General features: G+C 42.7%; 1 protein-coding gene across 1 annotated transcript in view; it reads right to left on the bottom strand.

Annotated features, from left to right (window-relative positions):
• Positions 1-497: 497 nt before the first annotated feature.
• LOC115797814 (rho GTPase-activating protein 21-like) overlaps positions 498-22,801 on the bottom strand; it is a 218,218-nt gene continuing 195,914 nt past the window's right edge. Inside the window, exons 15-24 of the mRNA XM_030754328.1 lie at positions 20,382-20,534; positions 16,528-16,606; positions 16,262-16,335; positions 16,083-16,172; positions 15,872-15,997; positions 12,475-12,519; positions 12,193-12,286; positions 1,096-1,120; positions 726-757; positions 498-636 (exon numbers count right to left, since the gene is read on the bottom strand). Coding sequence (XP_030610188.1) covers positions 733-757; positions 1,096-1,120; positions 12,193-12,286; positions 12,475-12,519; positions 15,872-15,997; positions 16,083-16,172; positions 16,262-16,335; positions 16,528-16,606; positions 20,382-20,534 — 711 coding nt within the window. The 3' untranslated portion in view covers positions 498-636; positions 726-732. The remainder of the gene's footprint in view (positions 637-725; positions 758-1,095; positions 1,121-12,192; positions 12,287-12,474; positions 12,520-15,871; positions 15,998-16,082; positions 16,173-16,261; positions 16,336-16,527; positions 16,607-20,381; positions 20,535-22,801) is intronic.

The raw sequence follows: 22,801 nt of genomic DNA, 5'->3' as shown, positions 1-22,801 counted from the left end.
ATTCATCCACCCACGTATGGTTTTTCTGTAGTGGCCTAATGCTGACTGGTTCCAGTCTGACAGCTGATTCAAATGACGGGCAGGTCCCTGGCAGAGGATGAGAGGCCTGGTGGGTGATATCCAGGAGGGGATGGTGGGATGTCCTCTGGCCAGACTGTGAGTCAAATGGGAAGGAGGGTTAGTGAGAGATGGTGATTTTGCATATGTGGTGTGGACCTCATGGTGTGAGTAGAGGAAACTATTTGGACAAAATTGCGATGATGTGATGGGTAAGGTGGTTGTTTGCCTGCTCCCCCTTTGTGAACTCCTTACGCTACTGCCCGTTCCTTCCCTCATTTTTGCTTCAGCTTCTTCTCCTCCCACCAGTGAGCCCTTTCCCTTTGTGGTTTTAGCTTTCACCCCACCTTTGTGTTTACATCTTTTTTCTGTTTTGAGAATGGTATGCTCTCCCTTAACTGTTTCTTGCTCTCCTCTGTCTTCCCCTACACCTCTTTCTCCACCATAATGGCTGTCTTCATCAGTGTTGCCGCCCACCAGGTGGGTACCGAGGCGTTTATGTTTGCAGGTTACAGCAGAGATGATGGACTTGGGCAGGAAATCTCTGGTGTTAAGGTCTTTTTTGGACACTGTGGAAAGCTGAAAGGTTGGAATCTCAGTTAAGTAATTGTAAATCTATTTTTTTCTATTCCAAAATTTGCCATCCTATTCCAAGAATTTGAACCTACCTTTGACTTAAGAGAATCGTTGATGGTGGAATCTAATAGAAAGGAAAAAGCGAGTTAGTTGATGTCATCACTGGATTACTGGTAGTAGTTATGTTATGACTGGCACAAAATATGTAAAATAAATAAATATATTTGGATAATCACAGAATAATCCAATGATAGTGCAACCTTTCAGAAGAACTTTAGCCAATATCACAGAATTCATCTTTAAAATCAGCCAAACTAGTTTCAAGATAACTAGCAAAATGGCTAGACTGCCTTCAACAAGATAGAGTGGTGATGTTGAAGAAAACAATACTCATGAAAAGAGCATGAATTGTTAAATGAACCTAAAGAAACACCAAACACAGAAAGGAAGACCTGGTCCTACCGAAGAGGCTGATCCACTGTCTCAGCTAGAAAAAAGAGGAGCAGAAAGGCCCAGAAGAGGGGAAAGAGAAAGTAGGAACCATTGTCAGTATTCACAGGCAATTGCACCTAATACACACACTTATTTCCTCAGTGTTAGAGGTGAGAAAGTAAGCAAAGTTTGCACTTCATATGGTTCTTTTACTGCAACTAAGAGAAGTCTGTAAAATAGTGTGCAGTGTTACCCTGTTTAAAGGATGAGAGCTTTTTGCCTCATGGAATGCAGACTCTAGTGTAGACAGTATAAGCATACTGTATGGCAATCTTTTGTTGCATTTCATTTCTGACATCCAACAGCACAAAAAACTTTTTAAAAACTTCTTCTGGTTCCTTTTACTTGTTCCCTGTTTTCCTGTCACCACAATATGTACGCAATTGCAATATGAATCATTCCAAGACTTCTCCTCAGACAAGAAATGGTGTGGATTCTCTGGGAAGCATAGGAATTGGCAACTCACTTCATAAATGTTTTTTTTAGATGAAATTAAAATATAGTCAAGTCCAGAAGTATTGGTTTAGAATGCAGCTTATGTAATTTTGTTTCCCTAAAATAGAAAAATGCATCTGAATTGGAGAATTCATGATGTGACTTAAGTGAAGACTTTTTTCAAAAAAAAAAAAAACCTGCTCTGAAGCTGTAGCAGGACATGTTATTTGCAGGCCTGGGTACAAGGGGGCGGCCACAGATTGGACCAAGTTGAAACCTTTATAAACAGTTCAATCATGTGCTGCTGGGGTCTCTGTTCTGAGTTTGATCAGATTTCACACTTGATTTACTGCTTGTGTCCCTGTGCGTGTCCAAAGAAATGTAATTTACAATTCTTACATTCTTGTACATGAGAGTTTCTTATGGCTATACAATTTCAACAGGTAACATTAATCGTCATTTGTTATGACTGAGTTATTAAAGGCAAAATTTTATCATTTCTAACTTTTCAGAACCACACACACACACACACACACACACACAAATATATATATATATATATATATATATATATATATATATATATATAATTTTTTTACTGTGCTGCATTAACTAGAGATAAATAATAAATATATAATACATCCAGATCACACACATAATACATCAAGATCACACAGGTTTTATCAAAGACTGACACTCAGCCAATAATACAAGTAGACTAATAAATGTAATAGATTACAGTTCCATTAACAAATTAGAAATCACAGCTGTGAACACTATACAGCTCCTCAAATGAACGTGTTAGGATAAATGATTTCCCAAAGCTTCAGTCTGCAGAGGGGCACCAGGCAGGGCTGCCTACTCTCTCCCTCACTTGTTGTCATCTTTATTGATCCACTGGCAGCAGCAAGAAGACAAAATGCAAATATTAAAGGAATTCAAACAGAAAATAAAAACCACAAGATAGGCATTTAGGGGCAGCACGGTGGTGCAGTGGTTAGCACTGCTGCCTCACAGTTAGAATACCATCTGGAAGGCCTGGGTTCGATTCCACCTTGGCCCAGGCCTCTCCCTCTCTCTGTGTGGAGTTTGCATGTTCTCCCCGTGCTTGCGTGGGTTTCCTCCGGGTACTCCGGTTTCCTCCCACATTCCAAAGACATGCACTTACTGGGGTTAGGTTAATTGGCTAATCTAAATTGCCCATAGGTGTGAATGTGAGTGTGAAAGGTTGTCTGTCACTCCGTGTTGGCCGTGCAACAGGCTGGAGACCTGTTCAGGGTGTACCCTGCCTCTCGCCCTATGACAGCTGGGATAGGCTCCAGCCCCCCCGCGACCCTTAACAGGATGTGCGGAAGCGAATGGATGGATGGAAGATAGGCATTTATGCTGTTGATGTATTACTTTTCCCCGGGAATTCACAAGCTTCTCTTTTGAAGACAATCACACTGATAAATAAGTTCTCATCTGTATGTGAGAACACCTCCATTACCCCACTACAGTCAGGCAACATTAGATATTTAGGTTTAAATTTTTCTGCCAGGCTGTCAGACCTGGTATGGTTGAATCATATTCCCCTACTAAAAACAATAGAGGATGAGCTCACATGTTGGAATTCTCTACCTATATCATTCATGGGGAAAGTTGCCATGGTTAAAATGATGATTCTGCCTAAAATCAATTATCTGTTCTCACTGATCCCTAACAAACCCTCTGTTGCTTGGTTTAGGTCGACTCAAACATTTCAAAATTTTTAAACTTACACTCCATCAAGTGTAAGTTTAAAGACTTATGGCTGTCAGACTTTTATCACTATTTATTAGCCAATATATTGCAGTATGTTTCAAGATGGATCAAATCAAGCTTTTAGACAGCCCATGGCTAAATCTGGGGCCACGGGACTGCGTTCTTGGCTCGTGCTTGGGGGCTGGCCTGCAGGAATTCCCTCTGGCTCTCTGGGGCTCTTGCCCTTTGGCTGTGGAAGCTCCGTCTAGGGTCTCCCTCCTTCTTCCTCTGGGGTGTGCGTGCAGATGTGTGGCCGCAGGTCTCCTGACCTCCGGGTGGGCTGTGGATGGCCCGGGTCCCCTGGGTCTATCCCTGTTTACCTATAGATCCCAGGGGGAATTGTTGTGGCTTCTCACCCTCCTTATTGAGTACGTTTCATGACACAGACACGCACATACACACAAGTAAATGTGTATACAGTGATCCCTCACCTATCGCAGGGGATACATTCCAGGGACTCCCCGCGATAGGTAAAAATCCACGAAGTAGCGGAGTATCCAAGATGGCGCCGGTGAGGTCAGCAGCCGTCGTACCTGCTCCTACGCTTTGTTTGTATATATTAGGTTTAGCTCTAATTTTTGACTTTATAATTCCGCCTGCTCTGTGTCATATCACGTATGACAGACAGACTCTTTTTAATATCAGAATACAGCACTCTGGCTGTATTCTGACACCTTTTTCTCCCGACCCGGCTTGGCCCCAGGAGATCCTGCGCCAGTGGGCCAGCTCAAACAAGGGAGGGCGCAGAGCCGCCAGGTCACGGACAAGGCCCCGAGGGAAAAGAGCCGGCGTAAGAGAGAGGCTGAGGCGCAGAGCGCACCAAACGCCACTGCCGAGCATCCTGTTGGCTAATGTCCAGTCACTGGATAACAAGCTGGACGAACTCAGGGCCAGGATACAGTTTCAGAGGGACATAAGGGACTGCAACATCATCTGTCTCACGGAGACATGGCTGACTCCCCTCATACCGGACCACGCCGTACAGCCGTCGGAGTTCTTCAGTGTTCATCGCACGGACAGAACGAGTGAGTCTGGAAAATCAAGAGGAGGAGGTGTGTGCCTAATGATTAATAACAACTGGTGTGACAGTAGGAATGTTGTCCTTCTGAAACAATCATGTTCACCTAACCTGGCGCTCCTAACCCTGAAATGCCGTCCCCACTACCTGCCCCGCGAGTTTACGTCGGTCATCTTCAGCGCCGTCTATATTCCACCTCAGGCGGACACAAACACTGCACTATCCGAGCTACATGAGGCTATTTCCACCTATCAGGCTAACCAGCGTGATGCGGCTCTCATCGTAGCCGGGGACTTTAACAGTGCAAACTTGAAAAAGCTGATACCGGAGTTGATTCAACACATCGACTGCCCCACCAGAGGAGAGAAGACCCTAGACCACTGCTATTCTCCATTCAAAGATGGCTACAAAGCAAAGCCTCTTCCGCCTTTTGGGAAGTCTGACCACACCTCTGTGCTTCTCATGCCGAAATACAAACAACGGCTCAGGCAGGAACCCCCTGCTGTGAGAGAAGTGACACGGTGGTCTGATCAAACAGAGGCCGCTCTGCAGGGTGCGTTGGATTCAACCGACTGGGACATGTTTCGCAGCAGCGCGGGCGGAGACATCGAGGAGTTTACGGAAACTGTTGTGGGATTTATTGGGAAAGTTGTTGAAGACACTTCACTTAGGAGGACCATCAGGACTTTTCCCAACCAGAAGCCGTGGGTGGATAAATCTGTCCGCGACGCCCTGAGGTCCCGCACCGTTGCCTACAACTCCGGCCTCGCCTCTGGGAACATGGAGGACTACAAGGTTGCATCATACAACGTCCGCAGAGCGGTGAAAGAGGCAAAACATCGCTACGGCCGCAGACTGGAACAGCAACTACAACAGTCTGACCCCAGGGGACTGTGGCAGGGACTACGCACCATCACGGACTACAAAGCACCACACACACACCCGGTGAGTGCCGACGCTTCTCTGGCTGATGAACTCAACATCTTCTTTGCGCGCTTTGAGTCGGGAAGCCGACAGCCCGCTGCGCTCCCGGCCGGAGGGGCGGAGACACTCACTGTGACGGAGCGCGACGTGAGGAGGGCGTTTAGACGTGTAAACACCAGGAAAGCGGCTGGACCAGACGGTATTAGTGGACGTGTCCTTAAGACCTGCGCTGACCAGCTGGCACCTGTGTTTACACTGATATTCAACCTCTCACTGAAACTGTGTGTGATTCCCACCTGCTTTAAAAAGTCCATCATAGTCCCTGTCCCAAAGAAACCACACCCCAGCAGCCCCAATGACTTCAGGCCCATAGCGCTCACCTCTGTGGTGATGAAGTGTTTTGAGAGACTCATCAAGACATTCATCACCTCCTCACTGCCCACCACCCTCGACCCACTACAGTTTGCATACCGGCCAGACAGATCCACAGATGACGCCATATCCTTCCTCCTCCACAAGACCCTTTCACACATAGACACTGGTAAGGGGAACTATGTGAGAGTGCTGTTTGTAGATTACAGCTCAGCATTCAACACCATAGTTCCCTCCAGGCTGGTCTCTAAGCTGCTGGACCTGGGCCTGGGCCCATCCCTGTGCAGGTGGGTTCACAGCTTCCTGACCAGCAGACCACAGGTGGTACGAGTGGGTCACCTCACCTCATCCTCCCTCACCCTCAACACTGGATCCCCCCAAGGCTGTGTGCTCAGCCCTCTGCTGTACTCACTGTACACCCATGACTGCGAGGCCACGTCAGAGTCCAACGTCATCATCAAGTTTGCTGACGACACTGCTGTTGTGGGACTAATCTCTCACAATGAGGAGACAGCCTACAGGAGAGAGGTCTCCCGCCTGGAGAACTGGTGCCAGGAGAACCACCTCCTGCTCAACGTCAGCAAAACGAAGGAACTGATCGTGGACTTCAGCAGGAAGCAGCAGAGGGACTACCATTCACTTGTCATCAGTGGTGCTGAGGTGGAAAGAGTGGACACCTTCAAATACCTGGGAGTGACCATCTCACACGACCTGTCCTGGACTCATCACATAAACATCACTGTGAAGAAGGCCAGACAGCGTCTCTACCTCCTCAGGCGGCTGAGAGACTTCAAGCTCCCACTCAAGGTGCTCAGGAACTTTTACACCTGCACCATCGAGAGCATCATGCGTGGGAGCATCACCACCTGGATGGGAAACTGCACCAAGCAGGACTTCATGGCCCTAAAAAGGGTGGTTCGTTCAGCTGAACGGACCATCAGAACCACCCTCCCCAACCTGCAGGACATTTACACCAAGCAGTGCAGGCTGAGGGCCATGAAGATCCTAAAACAGCCCAGCCACCCCGGACACTCTCTCTTCTCCCTGCTCCCATCAGGCCGGCGTTACCGCTGCCTGAGGGCTAAGACTGAAAGGTTGAAGAAGAGTTTTTACCCACAAGCCATCCGTCTGCTCAACTCTGAGCCCTAACTGGACCATTATTGCACAGTGTAAATATCATAATTTAAAAAGTGTGTATAGTGTATAGTATATAGAGTATAGTGTATAGTGTGAATTACTTTTTTTATTTTTATTCTTCTTATTTATATGTGTGTGTATATAAGGTTGCAGGTACAAAATACATTTCACTGTGCATTGTACTGTGTATAACTGTGCATGTGACAAATAAACACTATCTTATCTTATCTTATCTTATCTTATATTTATTTTATTATTTATATATATTTTAAGGCTTTATAAACCCTTCCCACACTTATATAAACCTTTCCCACTTTCTTACTACAACTTGAATGATGAAGATGATGAATTATGTAGCTGTGCAGTACTGTTGGCAATGAAGGTGGTGCAGTATCTTTGCCCTCGGCCGTAACTTCTATTTCCACTATGGGCGTAGACGTAACTTATCTCTTTGTCCGAATGATGAACATAGTTATGTGTTACAGATTTAATGAAGTGAAAGCCGCAATAAGTGAACTGCGATATAACAGGGGATAACTGTGTATGTATGTATATATATATATATATGTATATATGTATTACATACATATATACACACACACACACATATATATATATACATATATATATATATATATATATATGTGTGTGTGTGTGTGTGTGTGTGTGTGTGTGTGTGTGTGTGTGTGTGTGTATCTATTTATGTATATGTACAGATGCAGCCACCGAAAATGGCCGGCCGATCCGTGACGCGACCTTGGCCGGTCCTTGGCCGATTCGTGGCCGAACCTTGGCCTAAACGCGATCCCCCGCTAATGACGTAGGCATTCCGGCCACTGGTGGGAACGCCCCTTAGCAGCATTTTGGGAAAATGGTGGTAATGTCTTGTTTATCCACCAGGAGGAGCAGTAATATTGGAAGCGCATTCATTTACAGTCCGCTGTATACTGTACCAAGGATCCTCACATCATTGAACTGTAATTGTAAGCGGAACTGTCCATTAAAAACAATAGAAAGATGAGAGTAAAGCGGTCATTATAGTGGAGCAGTGAGTATTGTCTGGAGGGACGGACTGGGCTTGAAGTACAGCCTGGGACCTCGGACAGGCTGTGAGCGCTGCACCGCCAGCGAAACTGGGTAAAAAAATAAATAAAATAATTCTGATCACCAGCTGGTTTGGCCTGGGAATGACCTGGGAAGACTAATCCTCTCATCAGTGTCACATTGTGCTTCCACGTCTTCACAATGTTAAGCTTTTTGTTTGTTTATATTTTCCCTTTTATTTTATAATCAAAACTGCGACCAAAATGACTCTGCTTCTCAAACTAATAATACTGGCAGTCGTTATTGTATGTTGAGCTAGGGTTAGGGTTAGTAATTGCATAATAAGTGGAATATTATTTAATATCCATATTGATTATCTGTCTTCATTTTCACCATTGATCCACCCAGGGTCTTGGTGGGGATGGGCTCTATCCTGGGTTCCTTGGGTCAAAGTTATGTTGCACCCTGCAGGTCTGCAGCCCATCAGTCATATCTAACATTTGGTTCGAGATTATAAATCAAACTAAACTCAAAGCAGGCTCCCTGCATGGAAATGATGAGCTGGCTGTGAGCATTCTTTGACTCTCCTCCACCTGCTTCATCAAACCTCAGCAGTAAACATATACAGTATAGAGCTCTTCTTGTAAAAGCAAATATGCTTGGTACAATAATGCATTCTTATCATGATTCCGTTTGCGAGAACTGCCAGACATGACAGGCTCAAAAAAAAAAAAAAAAAAGAACTAGAGATAAATCAGTCAATTGTGTCAAAATTCTTTGCCTGCATCAAGACTTGGGGGGGAACACAGTACTCATCCAAGACAGTTTGCTAGATTGAGGCTTGCACTGGAAAAACATTCTTCCCCTGATGCCACCTGAAGGAAGAAGTGTAAATAAGCTGCACAGTAGACATTCCATAAATAGAACTATAGTATCAAGTAGCATATCAAAGCATTAATCTTAACAACAAGGTGAAGGTGTTAAAATAACAATGCACAGGAGACAGAAATAAAACTGCATAGTAGAGAAACAACAAAATCACATGCTAGATGAGTTACTGCTCATCTAGCATGTGAAGTGTGTTTTGTTCTGATGTTTTGTGCCTACAGGATCCAGATGAGGCCGTTAACTGGCGACAGCGAAGGGCACAGAAGAAGGAACTGATAAGCATGCTATACATCCCTCGCCGTACAAAGCAACACCTTGCATATTTCAATAACTGTGTAACAGGGTTGTTGAACCCTGTGTATAAAAAGTGGACTAAGATAGAGAGCGATGTCAGACTTGTGTGAAGCTGCACCGACTGACTGTATTAGGCAGCTTCAACAATTCTGAACCAGAGTACTCTGTAACACTTCGCACACACGTCACGTGTGTGCATTAAACATCTCCTTGATTGTGATCCAGTGTCTGACTAGTGAATTTTTCCCGATTAATGAACTCACAGGGACTCAGGGTGATTCAGGAAGTATGTTTTGTCCCTTCACGCCAATAGGTTTAATTACCCAATTGCTCTGTGAAGTTTTAAGAGGCTCTCTTAATTGCTTTCCCTTACAGTAACTCTCTGTGCCCCTACTCTGACACTATAGCTTCTCTGATCCAGCTGGTCATTTAAATGGGTGGAGATGGGCTTGATAAAATAGAGAATGTTAAGAGAGAGAGCCAGGCTGAAGAAGGAATAGGAATAAGGGGACTGCTAAAAAGGGCATGACTGTACTGCATGGTGCTGGACAAGATGCAGCCCCTCAGACATTCCCAGCAGACCGTTCTAACCCTCAGGAACTTGCTGAGAAGCCCAAATTGTATTGCCCCTACTGTAGCAATACACAACATTTCCTGAATTAATGCATAAACTTCAGACAGCTGACAAAAGAGCAGAAGACTACATGGGTGAACGACCACTGCTGATGATGTGGACAACACCACCAGGTTGCCTGTGCTGGTTGATAGTTTTGTGTAAGACATGCAAAAGGAAGCATCTTGAGGCCCTGCATGATGTGAATTTCTGTGATGCCAAGAAAACAAATACTTCATCATACATCACCATACAATTATCAACAAATGTCCTGTACTTGGATCAGCATGCCAGCTCTAACCAGGTCCTCTTAAAGGTTACCAAGAGATGCTACTCCAAAATGGTGAACACACCTTTTAGACATTTGCTATGCTAGATGATTGCTCAGAGAGAACCATGCTCTTCCAGAATGCCACTCAGAAGTTGCAGCTTCAAGGATCTCCAGAGAGTCTCACTCTAAGAACAATGCGGTAAGACTTAAGGATACTACATGGCTCAGCATCTTGCAGTCTGTTCAAAATCAGTGCTTTACCATTGCTAAACCAGTCTCTTCATGTAGTTGATTCATGATCATGATTCACCATTATGATGAATCACTTCAACTGATAAGGGTGGGTGGTCACCTACGGTACTATCAAGTTCTGGAGGATTATGTGATTAACTTTATAGTCCTCAACCCAAGACACACCGAGGTGCAGAACGACTCTTTGCTGAACTGAGGAAAAAATTTTGGATTCTTAATGGCCATGAGACTATTAGAAGAGAACAGCACTCTTGGCCTGATTGCCAAAGATGGCAAGCCCAAGCAACCAAGGTAGCTGACATCCTGCTTGGCACAGATTGCATAAACTAACCTTTTTCTCAACAGGTATTGATTGGGACAGTTCATATTGAGTTGCTGTTTACCATCATTATGGACTCTTTCCTAAAGCCAGTGGAGTTACTATTTGACCAGGGCACCAATTTCAGTGGTGGGGACAGGGAGTTAGAAGAAGCTTTCGAAACCCCCCATCCTTCTTTACAGGCCCAGCTGGCAAGAGGAAATAAAATTCTACTTCATCCATCTCAATACCCATCACTTTTGAGGCTCCTGGGAGCGTGAATCAGGTCTGTCAAAGTTATCCTGACTATAATCCTGGACTCAAAAACCATCAGCAAAAGGTAAATGGTAAACAAACTGGTTCTTCTACTCTATTTGAGCAATCTATGCACCCAATCTCATTCAACAAGACATGCTTGTATGAAGTGCTTTGTGTGCTAGAGCAGAAAATGTGTTGCACTTAAGCTTGCAGCCAATATCCTACAATAATCAAGCGTTGATATGTTTTGTTTTGGTTTTTTTTAACAACAATTGTATAGTTGTATAAAATATCCTGTTAAAAGTCTTCACTTACATAAACAATAACAAACCAAACAAAATGTCACGATACCGGGCCTTTTCCCCAGTGTTTTGTTTTTCGGTCTTTGAGGTTGTGTTATTATTAAATTTCTTCAGCTTGTCTCTTAGTTAGTTTATGGATTAGTTCTTCATCTTTGTATTTCTCCATTTAGTTTATTCTTAGTCCTGGCCACTTTGACATTATGTTGTTCTAAGTTAGAGTTCATATTAAGAGTAATGATATTTTGGAGTTATGCTATAACTTTTAGTGTCTTGCACTTTAGTTCTTGAGTTTCAGTTTTCCCTGCCTTCCCCTTGTTTTCTGTGTCTTGTCTAGACTGTCTCTGTTTGGCATTACTTCTTGTTTCATTTTGTCAGTCCCTTGTAGCGTGTGCACTGTGTTCAGTTTTGCTTCCCTTGTGTTGTTAGTTAGATTCACTTCACCTGTTCTTCTGAGCAGTGTCCTCTTTTCCTAATTGCCCATGTGTGTAGCACTCAGTTTTCCTCAATTCCTTGTCAAATTATTCTCATACATACTGTGTTCTGTTCCTGTTCCTAGCCTGACTCCCATCTCCAGTTCAGTACTGTTTAAATCATCAGCGTCTTGGCCAGGTCATGTTTCTAAATGAGAACTAGTTCTCAAACATTTTACCTGGTAAAATAAAGGTTTTAAAAAAATCAGCATTAAAGCTGTATTCACTTTTTGACTCCCAAGTCCTGCATGCTGAGTGACCTGTTTTCATTGCACTTTATGACACAGGAAGGATCATGATGCCATTAGTATAGTAAGTTGAACTGTGGACAGTAACATGAGCCTAGTTTTCCATTGGTTTTATTTGCTCTTATTTGCTGTGTACCATTAGATCTACTGACAGCTATCATTAGATTACTTTGAAGAAGTCCTAAATCAAGAGCTTGGGCAAGTTTCTAAGAGTTCCAACACTTGGCTACTAGTCTGCTGTATACTCTCATCATGACAGTTTCTCCTGGTCTGAGCATGGGTGTGTGTATCATGATCTTTACATACAATAAAAATTTAAATATAGACATAGGCTAAAACACTCGCATTACAGCACATAGAGCAACTCACTGTATTCAGACAGGGACAAGGGAATTAATCTTGTTATGAACCAGAAAATGTTGATGCAGCATCTAACTCTTCAGCAACCCCTCACTCCTCACCTGATGCCTCTCCTGGCATGCCTGGTCTGCCAATATTGGGCAGCAAATGGTCAATGTTGGGCACAGGCTCCGTGCCCCACTTATCCCGTGGGGCCTACACACACACACACACACACACACACACACACACACACACACACACACACACACACAGAGCAAGAGAGAGAGAGAGAGAGAGCGAGAGAGAGACAGCGAGAGAGAGAAAAGAAGTGAGGACATCTGTTTATATACATTCCTGCATTATTGGAGTTGTTTCTTCATTTGAGCAAAAAGAGCCCATACCTTCTCTTCTTTTTCAAGCTCTCCATCACTGAAGAACCAGTCATACTGTTGGAGAAAGGAAACAAGGGATACAGCATTGGTATTAAGGAAATTCCACTGCACTGGTTTGAATCATATCTGTCAGACAGATTCTAAATTGTTCACATAAACATGGAGTCCTCCTCACACACAAAAAAGACAGGGTTCTGTGCTGGACCTGCCACTTATCACATTTACATGCTTCCCTTGGCAATTTTATTAGCAAGCAGTGCATTGTTATGAAGATGATACCAGTTATAGCTATATGAAACCTGATACCACAAATGAATCAGTTAAAACTAACCAACCCTCCTTCTTAGGCATGTTTTAAAGACTTAAAGATAATGTGTAATTTGTCACTTTTAGGTTCTAAAACACTATTTTATTCAATTTAATTCAATTGCATTTATATAGCACCAAATCCCAACCAACAGCCACCTCAAGGTGGTTTATATTGTAATTACAATAATACAACACAATATTTGCAAAGAAAACCCCCAAATCAAGACAACCCCATATGAGCAGGCACTTCACAACAATGGGAAGGAAAAACTCCCTTTTAACAGGAAGAAACCTCCGGTAGAACCAGGGTCAGGGAGGGGCAGTCATCTGGTTGGGGCTGAGGGGAGGGAGACAGGACAAAAGACAGGACAGGACAAAATGACTAATGATTAAATGCAGAGTGGTGTGTAAGCAGTATAGGCTTATTGCAATACAACTGAGGGGTGGTTCAGGGTCACCTGAGGCCTTGCTGTTTGAGCATCCTCTGTCCAAGGAAGAGAATCCACTATCATGGTGGAAAACAAATGCATTGCCATGTCCAACCCTGGCAACACTGGCAAAGTCCTTACTGTGTATTCCAGCAACATCTACCTCATCAGAGCATCTGTATTTTTTTTCACAGCAGGAAACATCACATCAAAGCGCAGGGCAAGCCTCAGTTCTGAGCACATACAGGGGTTGGACAATGAAACTGAAACACCTGTCATTTTAGTGCAGGAGGTTTCATGGCTAAATTGGACCAGCCTGGTGGCCAATCTTCATTAATTGCACATTGCACCAGTAAGTGTGAAGGTTCAATTAACAGGGTAAGAGCACAGTTTTGCTCAAAATATTGCAATGCACACAACATTATGGGTGACATACCAGAGTTCAAAAGAGGACAAATTGTTGGTGCACGTCTTGCTGGCACATCTGTGACCAAGACAGCAAGTCTTTGTGATGTATCAAGAGCCACAGTATCCAGGGTAATGTCAGCATACCACCAAGAAGGACGAACCACATCCAACAGGATTAACTGGACGCAAGAGGAAGCTGTCTGAAAGGGATGTTCAGGTGCTAACCTGGATTGTATCCAAAAAACATAAAACCACGGCTGCCCAAATCACGGCAGAATTAAATGTGCACCTCAACTCTCCTGTTTCCACCAAAACTGTCCGTCGGGAGCTCCACAGGGTCAATATACATGGCCGGGCTGCTATAGCCAAACCTTTGGTCACTCGTGCCAATGCCAAACGTTGGTTTCAATGGTGCAAGGAGCGCAAATCTTGGGCTGTGGACAATGTTAAAACATGTATTGTTCTCTGATGAATCCACCTTTACTGTTTTCCCCACATCTGGGAGAGTTACGGTGCAGAGAAGCCCCAAAGAAGCGTACCACCCAGACTGTTGCATGCCCAGAGTGAAGCATGGGGGTGGATCAGTGATGGTTTGGGCTGCCATATCATGGCATTTCCTTGGCCCAATACTTGTGCTAGATGGGCGCGTCACTGCCAAGGACTACCGAACCATTCTGGAAGACCATGTGCATCCAGTGGTTCAAACATTGTATCCTGAAGGCGGTGCCGTGTATCAGGATGACAATGCACCAATACACACAGCAAGACTGGTGAAAGATTGGTTTGATGAACATAAAAGTGAAGTTGAACATCTCCCATGGCCTGCACAGTCACCAGATCTAAATATTATTGAGCCACTTTGGGGTGTTTTGGAGGAACGAGTCAGGAAACGTTTTCATCCACCAGCATCACGTCATGACCTGGTCACTATCCTGCAAGAAGAATGGCTTAAAATCCCTCTGACCACTGTGCAGGACTTGTATATGTCATTCCCAAGACGAATTGACACTGTATTGGCCGCAAAAGGGGGCCCTACACCATACTAATAAATTATTGTGGTCTAAAACCAGGTGTTTCAGTTTCATTGTCCAACCCCTGTAGATATGTTCACTTTTCTTCACTGCAACAACTACATCCTCATTTAAAACCAGATAGACACACATACTATCACACTTAAACAGACACAAACACACTGTTTTGATTTATGCCTTATTTTAGGTGTATGTACAACTTTTTAAGTAACTTCATTTAACTTTAATGTTATTTTTAATGTTTTTTAATCATAATTTTATTTTTTGTGATTTATTTTTGCATTGAAGATGTTTAAATGTTTTTTACAAAGAAAAAAATCACTTAACATAGCATGCAAATGCACTGTCGATGGAATAATCAATAGAAAACTTGATTACTAAAATAATAGATAGCTGCAGCCCTAATAGTCACCCTCTCCACTTTTAAGATTACACAAACTTTCCTTTTTAATATACACTACTCACAAAAAGTTAGGGATATTTGGCTTTTGGGTGAAATTTCAGGACGAGCCTAAAATGCATGCAAACCTTTACAGGTGAACTTAATGTGACCTTCTATAAGCTTTTGAATGCACATGTCCAACTGTTAAATGTTTCAGAACTTTTTGCACAAGTTGCTGTTCTCTAACGAGGAGCTTAACGGCAAAATTCACAACAGGGGTTTGATCCTGGAATTGACCAATAAATGTCCTGGTTCATGATGAGGACAACTGTTTAAACACGAGCTCTAACTGAACCAGGACATTTATTGGTCAATTCCAGGATCAAACCCCTGTTGTGAATTTTGCCGTAATTTTGCCATGATGTATCCTCTTTCCTCTTACCACAGAAGATGGTTTCCCCTTCCTGACTGTGGTTCTGGTCAAGGTGTCTACGTGTTAAAAGGAATTCTTCCTCTCTACAGTTCCCAAGGGATTGCTCATAAAGGATTACTTGATAATTGAAGTTTTCTCTCGACTATTGCAGTCTTTCTCTTTCAATATAAAGCACCTTCAAGCAGCTGTTTTTGTGAACTGGTGCTATATAAGTAAAATAAACTGACACAACCCCAAAGGGGATTTGTGTCTCTTGCTAGAGTCAAAACAGCAACCTTTTGTTTGCAAGCAAATTTGTTAACCATTACACTACTGGAGGGATAACTACTACAGATAAGTACTACTGCATGGTGTTAATAAACATAACTGGCTAGTTAAAATGGTGCAGCTGCAGAAAGCAGACGGTGGTTCTTACATGCAGGATAAGTGTCTCCACTATTCTGTAGCGATCAGGCATGTGGGTGACCATGTCTGCCATATTGTCATCTGATGTCCTCACCAAAGTGGGTCCAAACACCAGGGCTAGGTTTCGTGGCTCCATCTGGAAATAATATCAAAACTCCATTCTTGTCCACAATTTGTGCAAAGGTTTCACCCAAAAGAGATGGGCCAATAGTAAAGGTTACCTTATTCCTCTCAGAATGATCTGCCACCCTCTTAAGGTGGCCCAATAGAAACTTAAGGGTGTGATAATAGTGATCTGGGAGGTCATGGATCTAGAAAGAAGCAATGGGTGTGAGTGTAAAGACAGCTTGCTGTTGAAGTCTGAAGTATATTCACGCCTCTGTTCTCTCCTCTCTTTTACCAGTTTCTTCATTGTCTTCAGTCTGTCTTCTCTGTCTTCTATCCGGTTGGCATCAATGAAGTCATTGTATTTGTCTGTAGACAGACATAATGGATCACTAACAGCTAAAAGTGAAATTCAAAAAGTCTGAAAATTAAAATGGTAGTTTACATATCCCAGCAGCATTCAGTGAGTATGACACTTATGGAAGAAAAAGAAAAATTGCATAACACACTTATTTAAAATTCTTCACCACCTCACAGATAAAAAAAAATGTCTGGACTCACCATCAGTAAACAGAGGCTCAGGTAGTTTTCGGAAGAATGCCTTAAGTAGGCTACTGATTACGTTCAGGTCTTGCCATCTCTGTGAGGACAGGAAGCGGAAGCTTGAGATCATAGTAATCTTTCTGTCTAATCTATCAAAATGACACCTAGATTTGTAAATCCATAAAATAGTTTTATTACAGAAAACTTCTGTTGTGTCAGCAATCTGCCCTTTGCTCACTTATATTTATGTTTCTCATGTGACAGAAAGACTTGGTATATGTGCACCATGAGCTTTTTTTTTTTTTTTTAATTTTTATTCAGTATAGCAACTATACTGTAATTTGGCAGAAATGAGATATACTGCTTTATATGCAGTTATGGCAGGGCTTCCATACCTACTTTTGTACATTTCAGTAAAGGGACCCTCTTTCTAACAGTAAAAAAATGTCCCGGAAGCCAGCCCACAATGTCACTACAGTGGAGCAGCCAGCAGACCAGTTTGTCATTAGATTGCTCCTCACCAGCCTCATTTTTGGCAAGAATGTGGGCTGAAGATGAGGAACCTACTGCTACTGTGCCTCCTGGTTCCTCTTGCAGGAGGAATCGTAGCACACAATGGCGAGGTGCGTGGCCCCAGCTGAATAAGCTGTGAGCCCTGCGCAGCTTTTCTCAGTGTTTTTAGTGCATCTCGTGCAATCAGGACTATCTGCAACCTATTCCTGATTCATGCCATGAGCCACCTGAGTCACACCATGTGTCATGGTCCCGGGCCGTGTGCCCACTCTTTTATGTTTAGGTTTTGTTTTCACTGAGTTATGCTCCCAGTTTGTTTTTCATCTCAGTTCCTGTCTTGTTATTCATTATTGTTACATTTTGATTTCCTAGTTTCCTTTGTACCTGTCTCCCCTGTATCTGTGTTCTTGTGTCTGTTTTGTCCTTTTGTCATGTTCCTGATCTCCTGTGTTTTTGTATTGAATTTTATTCCCAGTGTTGTGTCTAGTCTGCGTCTGTGTCCCGTGTCTGTGTTTCTCTTTGCCTGTTTCCCATTGCCTTGGTCCCTGTTTAGTTTTCTCTGTGTGCCAGCCCTCTGTGTTGTCAAGTCTGCATGTACCTTGTTAGGTTACTTCCAGTTTCATTTTGACAGTCTCGTGTTCCCTGTACTTTGTGACCTGAGTCTGTAGAGCCTCTTTGGCCACAAGAGCCCCTGCTGTAATCTTTGTCTGTAAAACCAGAATCATCCAAGGCTGCAGCGCTGCCTTCGCCACAGTCTCCTCAGCCCTTAAAGTCTTCAGCAGCACCTCAAGAGCCTTCATCCACGCCAGCTGTGCCTCTAGAGTTTTCAACCGCTGCAGCCCCTTCACCAGATCCACTGCCAATCAGCCACTGCAGAACCTACTCCTCAGTCTTCGTCTTCACCCGAGTCTTTGTCCTCGCCTGAGTTTTCGCCCTCAGAGGGTTCCTCTCAGTCCGAGTTTTGTTTGTGGCTAATAAAAGCTAAAGTTTAAGTTTACTCTCACCTATTGAGTCCTAAATTGGGGTCCTCTGCCTGCTTGCTATAGAAGTTACATGACAAAATCACTTAAATAGAACCTGTCTGACAGAGAGAAGGAAGCTAAAAGATCTCAAAAAGCAACATATCATACCATGATGTAAATAATCATTTGCGAAGAAGCCAAGTAACTAATATATATTCTCCTACTACCCACTAGACCAGGGGTGGGCAAACTTTTTGGCTCTGGGGCCACGGTGACTTTTTGAAATTTGACAGACGGGCTGGGCCAGCACCAGATGCATACATATTAAACATAAACATGAAAAAGGCATTACAGTATTAATACTAACATTTACTTTTAGTGGGAACAGTGTTGTTTTTACCAGTGCATTGAAGCCTGGTGTTAGTTTTGTTGCAGCAATTCTCAGAATCCTTAACATCAGTCAAAATTATGATTTGTGCAATTCTGTACCAATCTTCGACGGGCCAGATTAAAAAGACCAACAGGCCTGGTGTGGCCCACGGGCTGTAGTTTGCCCGCCACTGCACTAGACTCTAGTGCAGCGGCGGGCAAACTACAGCTCATTACTCATTGCGCGGCTCGCTATGCTTTATTGGTGGCTCTTTCATTTTTTACTCGAAACGGTTACAAAAATATGCCAGCACAGCCAATACATTTTTATAGCATGCTGCAGAAACATATAATGTGCTCTACGTTCCAAGCACTTGCATTCTTTTTCTCATTTTGCCTCAATTAAAGTTGGTTCCAAATGGGGGATACTGTGGAAACTGGCAACACAGGTATTGTTTCCAAGGAAACAGTGCGAAACAGCGGTGCACTCTGCAGCCACACCGAGACAGCAGAGCTCGCTACATGGCAGCAGCGGTTCTATTAGCTAGCTAGAGCAATATATTCAAAATAGTAAAAGATAAAAGATAAAAGTAAAAGATTGCTTTTTGGCTTCAGCAGAAATATTGTTCAGAGGCTTTGACAACAAGGATGCAATTCTCAAACAAATAAAGGGATTACAGTTGTCTGATTCAACAATAATGAGGCAGATGGAAGACACTGGAAAGGACATCAGAGACCAGCTATTGACTGATCTGCATGGAGCTCCATGTTTCAGCAGAGCAGTGGATGAAAGCACAGATGTCACTGATGTGTGTTTCGGTGAAGTTCCCAAAAGAAGACTCTTTTCAAGAAGAATTACTGTGCTTACTACCACTCCATGGCCAAACAAGAGGTGAGGATATTCTGAATGCACTTTTGGTATTTTTTGAGGAAAATCATCTCATTTGGTCCAAACTTGCAAGTGATGGTCTGATGGTGCCCCAAGCATGCGAGGCAAGGAGAAGGGTCTTGTCCTCATGAAGAAAAGAGATGAAATACCTAATTTCATCAGTTTCCATTGCATATTTCATCAAGAGTCCCTTGTATCAAAGCTCGGAAACAACAAATTTCAGAACGTGATGCAAATTGTTGTGCAGGTGGTAAATTATATAGTTTCCAGAGCACTAAACCAGACAGTTCAGACAGTTAATTGAAGACTATGACACAGAATACAGCGATCTAGTGATGCACAGTGAAGTAAGATGGCTGTCCCGTGGAAAGGTGCTGGAGCAGTTTCTGAGCCTCCTTCCTGAAATTTGCACTTTTGTTGACAGCAAAGGAAAATATCAGCCAGAGTTAAAAGACCAGATTTTGTGATGTGAATGAACATAAGGACATTTTTAATTTTATTGAAAACCCCTTCCGAGTGGAGGTATCCTCATTTACACCCACCATCAAACAGCTCTGCCCTGACAGACGTGCCAGGCTTGAAAGTGAAATAATTGAGCTGAAAACAAATGAAATCCTCCAAATGGAACTTCGAGATGGGTGTTGGTCACTTCTGGAGTTTAGTTTCTGAAGCAGACTTTCCCACTTTGAACTTGGTGATATTACAGCTCTCCCCTTGACTTTGTTCTGTCAATATGGCTCTTTTGAAAAAAATAGTGAGGATCACTGCACTAGACCATTATTTGCCACTGCCCCAAATACCTTTTCCCATACTGTAAATACCCTAGTATGGACATGCTTGTGGTTGGTTCCTGCTACTGTCTGATGCTGTAGGTATGTAACAAACTCAAAAGAATGGCAAAAACAATAACCTAACTTAATATTTTGTCAAACCTCAGATTATAATCGTAACTGGTATGTCCTTTTAATCTGACTTGCCACAGTCTGACTTTGCTATTTCCATTGTGTTAGAAACTTTAATTTACAGCTTTCCAGTAATTTCATGTGTTTTAGATGTCAAAAGTTAACAATTAAAAAATTCAATATGACTCAAGATTATTTTGGGTAGTCTGCTAAGCAAAGCAGAGTTCTTTTCCAGACCTCTTCAGCAGTGTTCATGTCCATGCCTTTGTTGAGATGCTCCTGCAGGTTGGACACCATGGCGTTGTTGCCCGGTACACGGTATATACCAGTATACTCCAGACCTGTTGCTTCCACAACACCACAGCACATCTCCACTATTAGTGGGACAAACTGAAAAGAGAAAGCAAGGGATAGAAAAGGTTTACTGGACATATTTAAACACCTTCATTATCATATTCAATCAAGGTCTGTCTGAAGATATACAGTTAATTAATGTACAGTACCAGTCAAAAGTTTGTACACGTGTCCAAACCTTTGACTGATACTGCACATTAATTGAAATATCACTTATTTCCAGAAGAGGTGCTTTATAGGGACTGTTGTCTGACTGTCTTTACCAATGATCTTCCTGGGCAAAATGACTTCCCATCTTGGAGAATAAGATGGACAGGCTTAGTGAGCTGATCAAGACCCAAAAAGAGTACCATGAGTGATATTTCATAGCAATGTAGCAGTACTCACTCCTCACTGACCACAATTGATTGTACCTGGTTTCAGGACTTTTCAGACAAACAGGGATGCAAATCTGAGTGCTAAGATGAAATGTGGAGGGATTGCACCCTTTGTAAATGAAAGGAGGTATAATCTTAGACGTATTGCTGCAAAGGACTTGGCAAACCTCAGCATGGTGTGCAATATATCCTTAAAACAATTTTGAGGAAACTAAACACATGGAGGACAAAAGAAGGGCTACAAAATCATAGATTAACAGTATCTAAAAGTATTTCCTATCTAAAAGTATTTGAATGTCCTTGAGAAATAGGAAAGAAGTAGGGAAAAGATCCAACAAAGACTCCTACAGGTCCTGAGAGAAGCATCTGGCCATTTAGTTGATCAAGCTAATGTTTGCAGAAGCCTCATTCAGAAATGTTCTCAGTGAAAGAGTGGCTGTCAAGAAGCCATTTCTAAGGACGGAAAAAGGCTAAGGTATGCCAAATTACAGAAGAATTGGACTGCTAAGGAATTAACCTTTCCAACAAACACTAATACATAGTTTTAGAGATTTAGAAATGACGTCCAGCTAATCTTAGAAAAACCATCACTTTTATGTCTTAGCTAATTATAGGCCAATCTCCAACCTTCCTTTTCTCTCAAAGATTCTTGAAAGAGTAGTTGTAAAACAGCTAACTGATCATCTGCAGAGGAACGGTTTATTTGAAGAGTTTCAGTCAGGTTTCAGAATTCATCACAGTACAGAAACAGCATTAGTGAAGGTTACAAATGATCTTCTTAGAGCCTCTGACAGTGGACTCATCTCTGTTCTCGTCCTGTTGGACCTCAGTGCAGCTTTTGATACTGTTGACCATAACATTTTATTACAGAGATTAGAGCTTGCTATAGGTATTAAAGGTACTGCACTGCAGTGGTTTGAATCATATTTATCTCATAGACTCCAATTTGTTCATGTAAATGGGGAGTCTTCTTCACACACTAAGGTTAATTATGGAGTTCCACAGGGTTCTGTGCTAGGACCAATTTTATTTACATTATACATGCTTCCCTTAGGCAGTATTATTAGAAAGCACTGCATCAATTTTCATTGTTATGCAGATGATACTCAGCTTTACCTATCAATGAAGCCAGATGACACACATCAATTAGTTAAACTGCAGGAATGTTTTAAAGATATTAAGGCCTGGATGACCTCTAATTTCCTGCTTCAAAATTCAGATTAAACTGAAATTCTTGTTCTCGGCCCCACAAATCTTAGAAACATGGTGTCTAACCAGATACTTACTGTGGATGGCATTACTTTGGCCTCCAGTAACACTGTGAGAAATCTTGGAGTCATTTTTGACCAGGATATGTCCTTCAATGCACATATTAAACAAATATGTAGGACCGCTTTTTTGCATTTGCGCAATATTTCTAAAATTAGAAACATCCTTTCTCAGAGTGATGCTGAAAATCTCATTCATGCATTTATTACTTCTAGGCTGGATTATTGTAATTCATTATTATCAGGCTGTCCTAAAAGCTCCCTGAAAAGCCTTCAGCTGATCCAAAATGCTGCAGCTAGAGTCCTGACAGGGACTAGAAAGAGAGAGCATATTTCTCCCATATTGGCTTCTCTTCATTGGCTCCCTGTTAAATCTAGAATAGAATTTAAAATTCTTCTCCTCACATACAAGGTCTTGAATAATCAGGCACCATCTTATCTCAAAGACCTCACAGTACCATATCACCCCAATAGAGCACTTCGCTCTCAGACTGCTGGCTTACTTGTGGTTCCTAGGATACTTAAGAGTAGAATGGGAGGCAGAGCCTTAAGCTTTCAGGCGCCTCTTCTGTGGAACCAGCTTCCAGCTTGGATTTGGGAGACAGACACCCTCTCTATTTTTAAGATTAGGCTTAAAACTTTCCTTTATGATAAAGCT

Source organism: Archocentrus centrarchus, chromosome 19 (genome assembly GCF_007364275.1).
Source record: "Archocentrus centrarchus isolate MPI-CPG fArcCen1 chromosome 19, fArcCen1, whole genome shotgun sequence".
Lineage (NCBI taxonomy): Eukaryota > Metazoa > Chordata > Actinopteri > Cichliformes > Cichlidae > Archocentrus > Archocentrus centrarchus.
The sequence above is the reverse complement of the archived record's forward strand: the minus strand, read 5'-3'. Positions and strand labels throughout refer to the sequence as shown.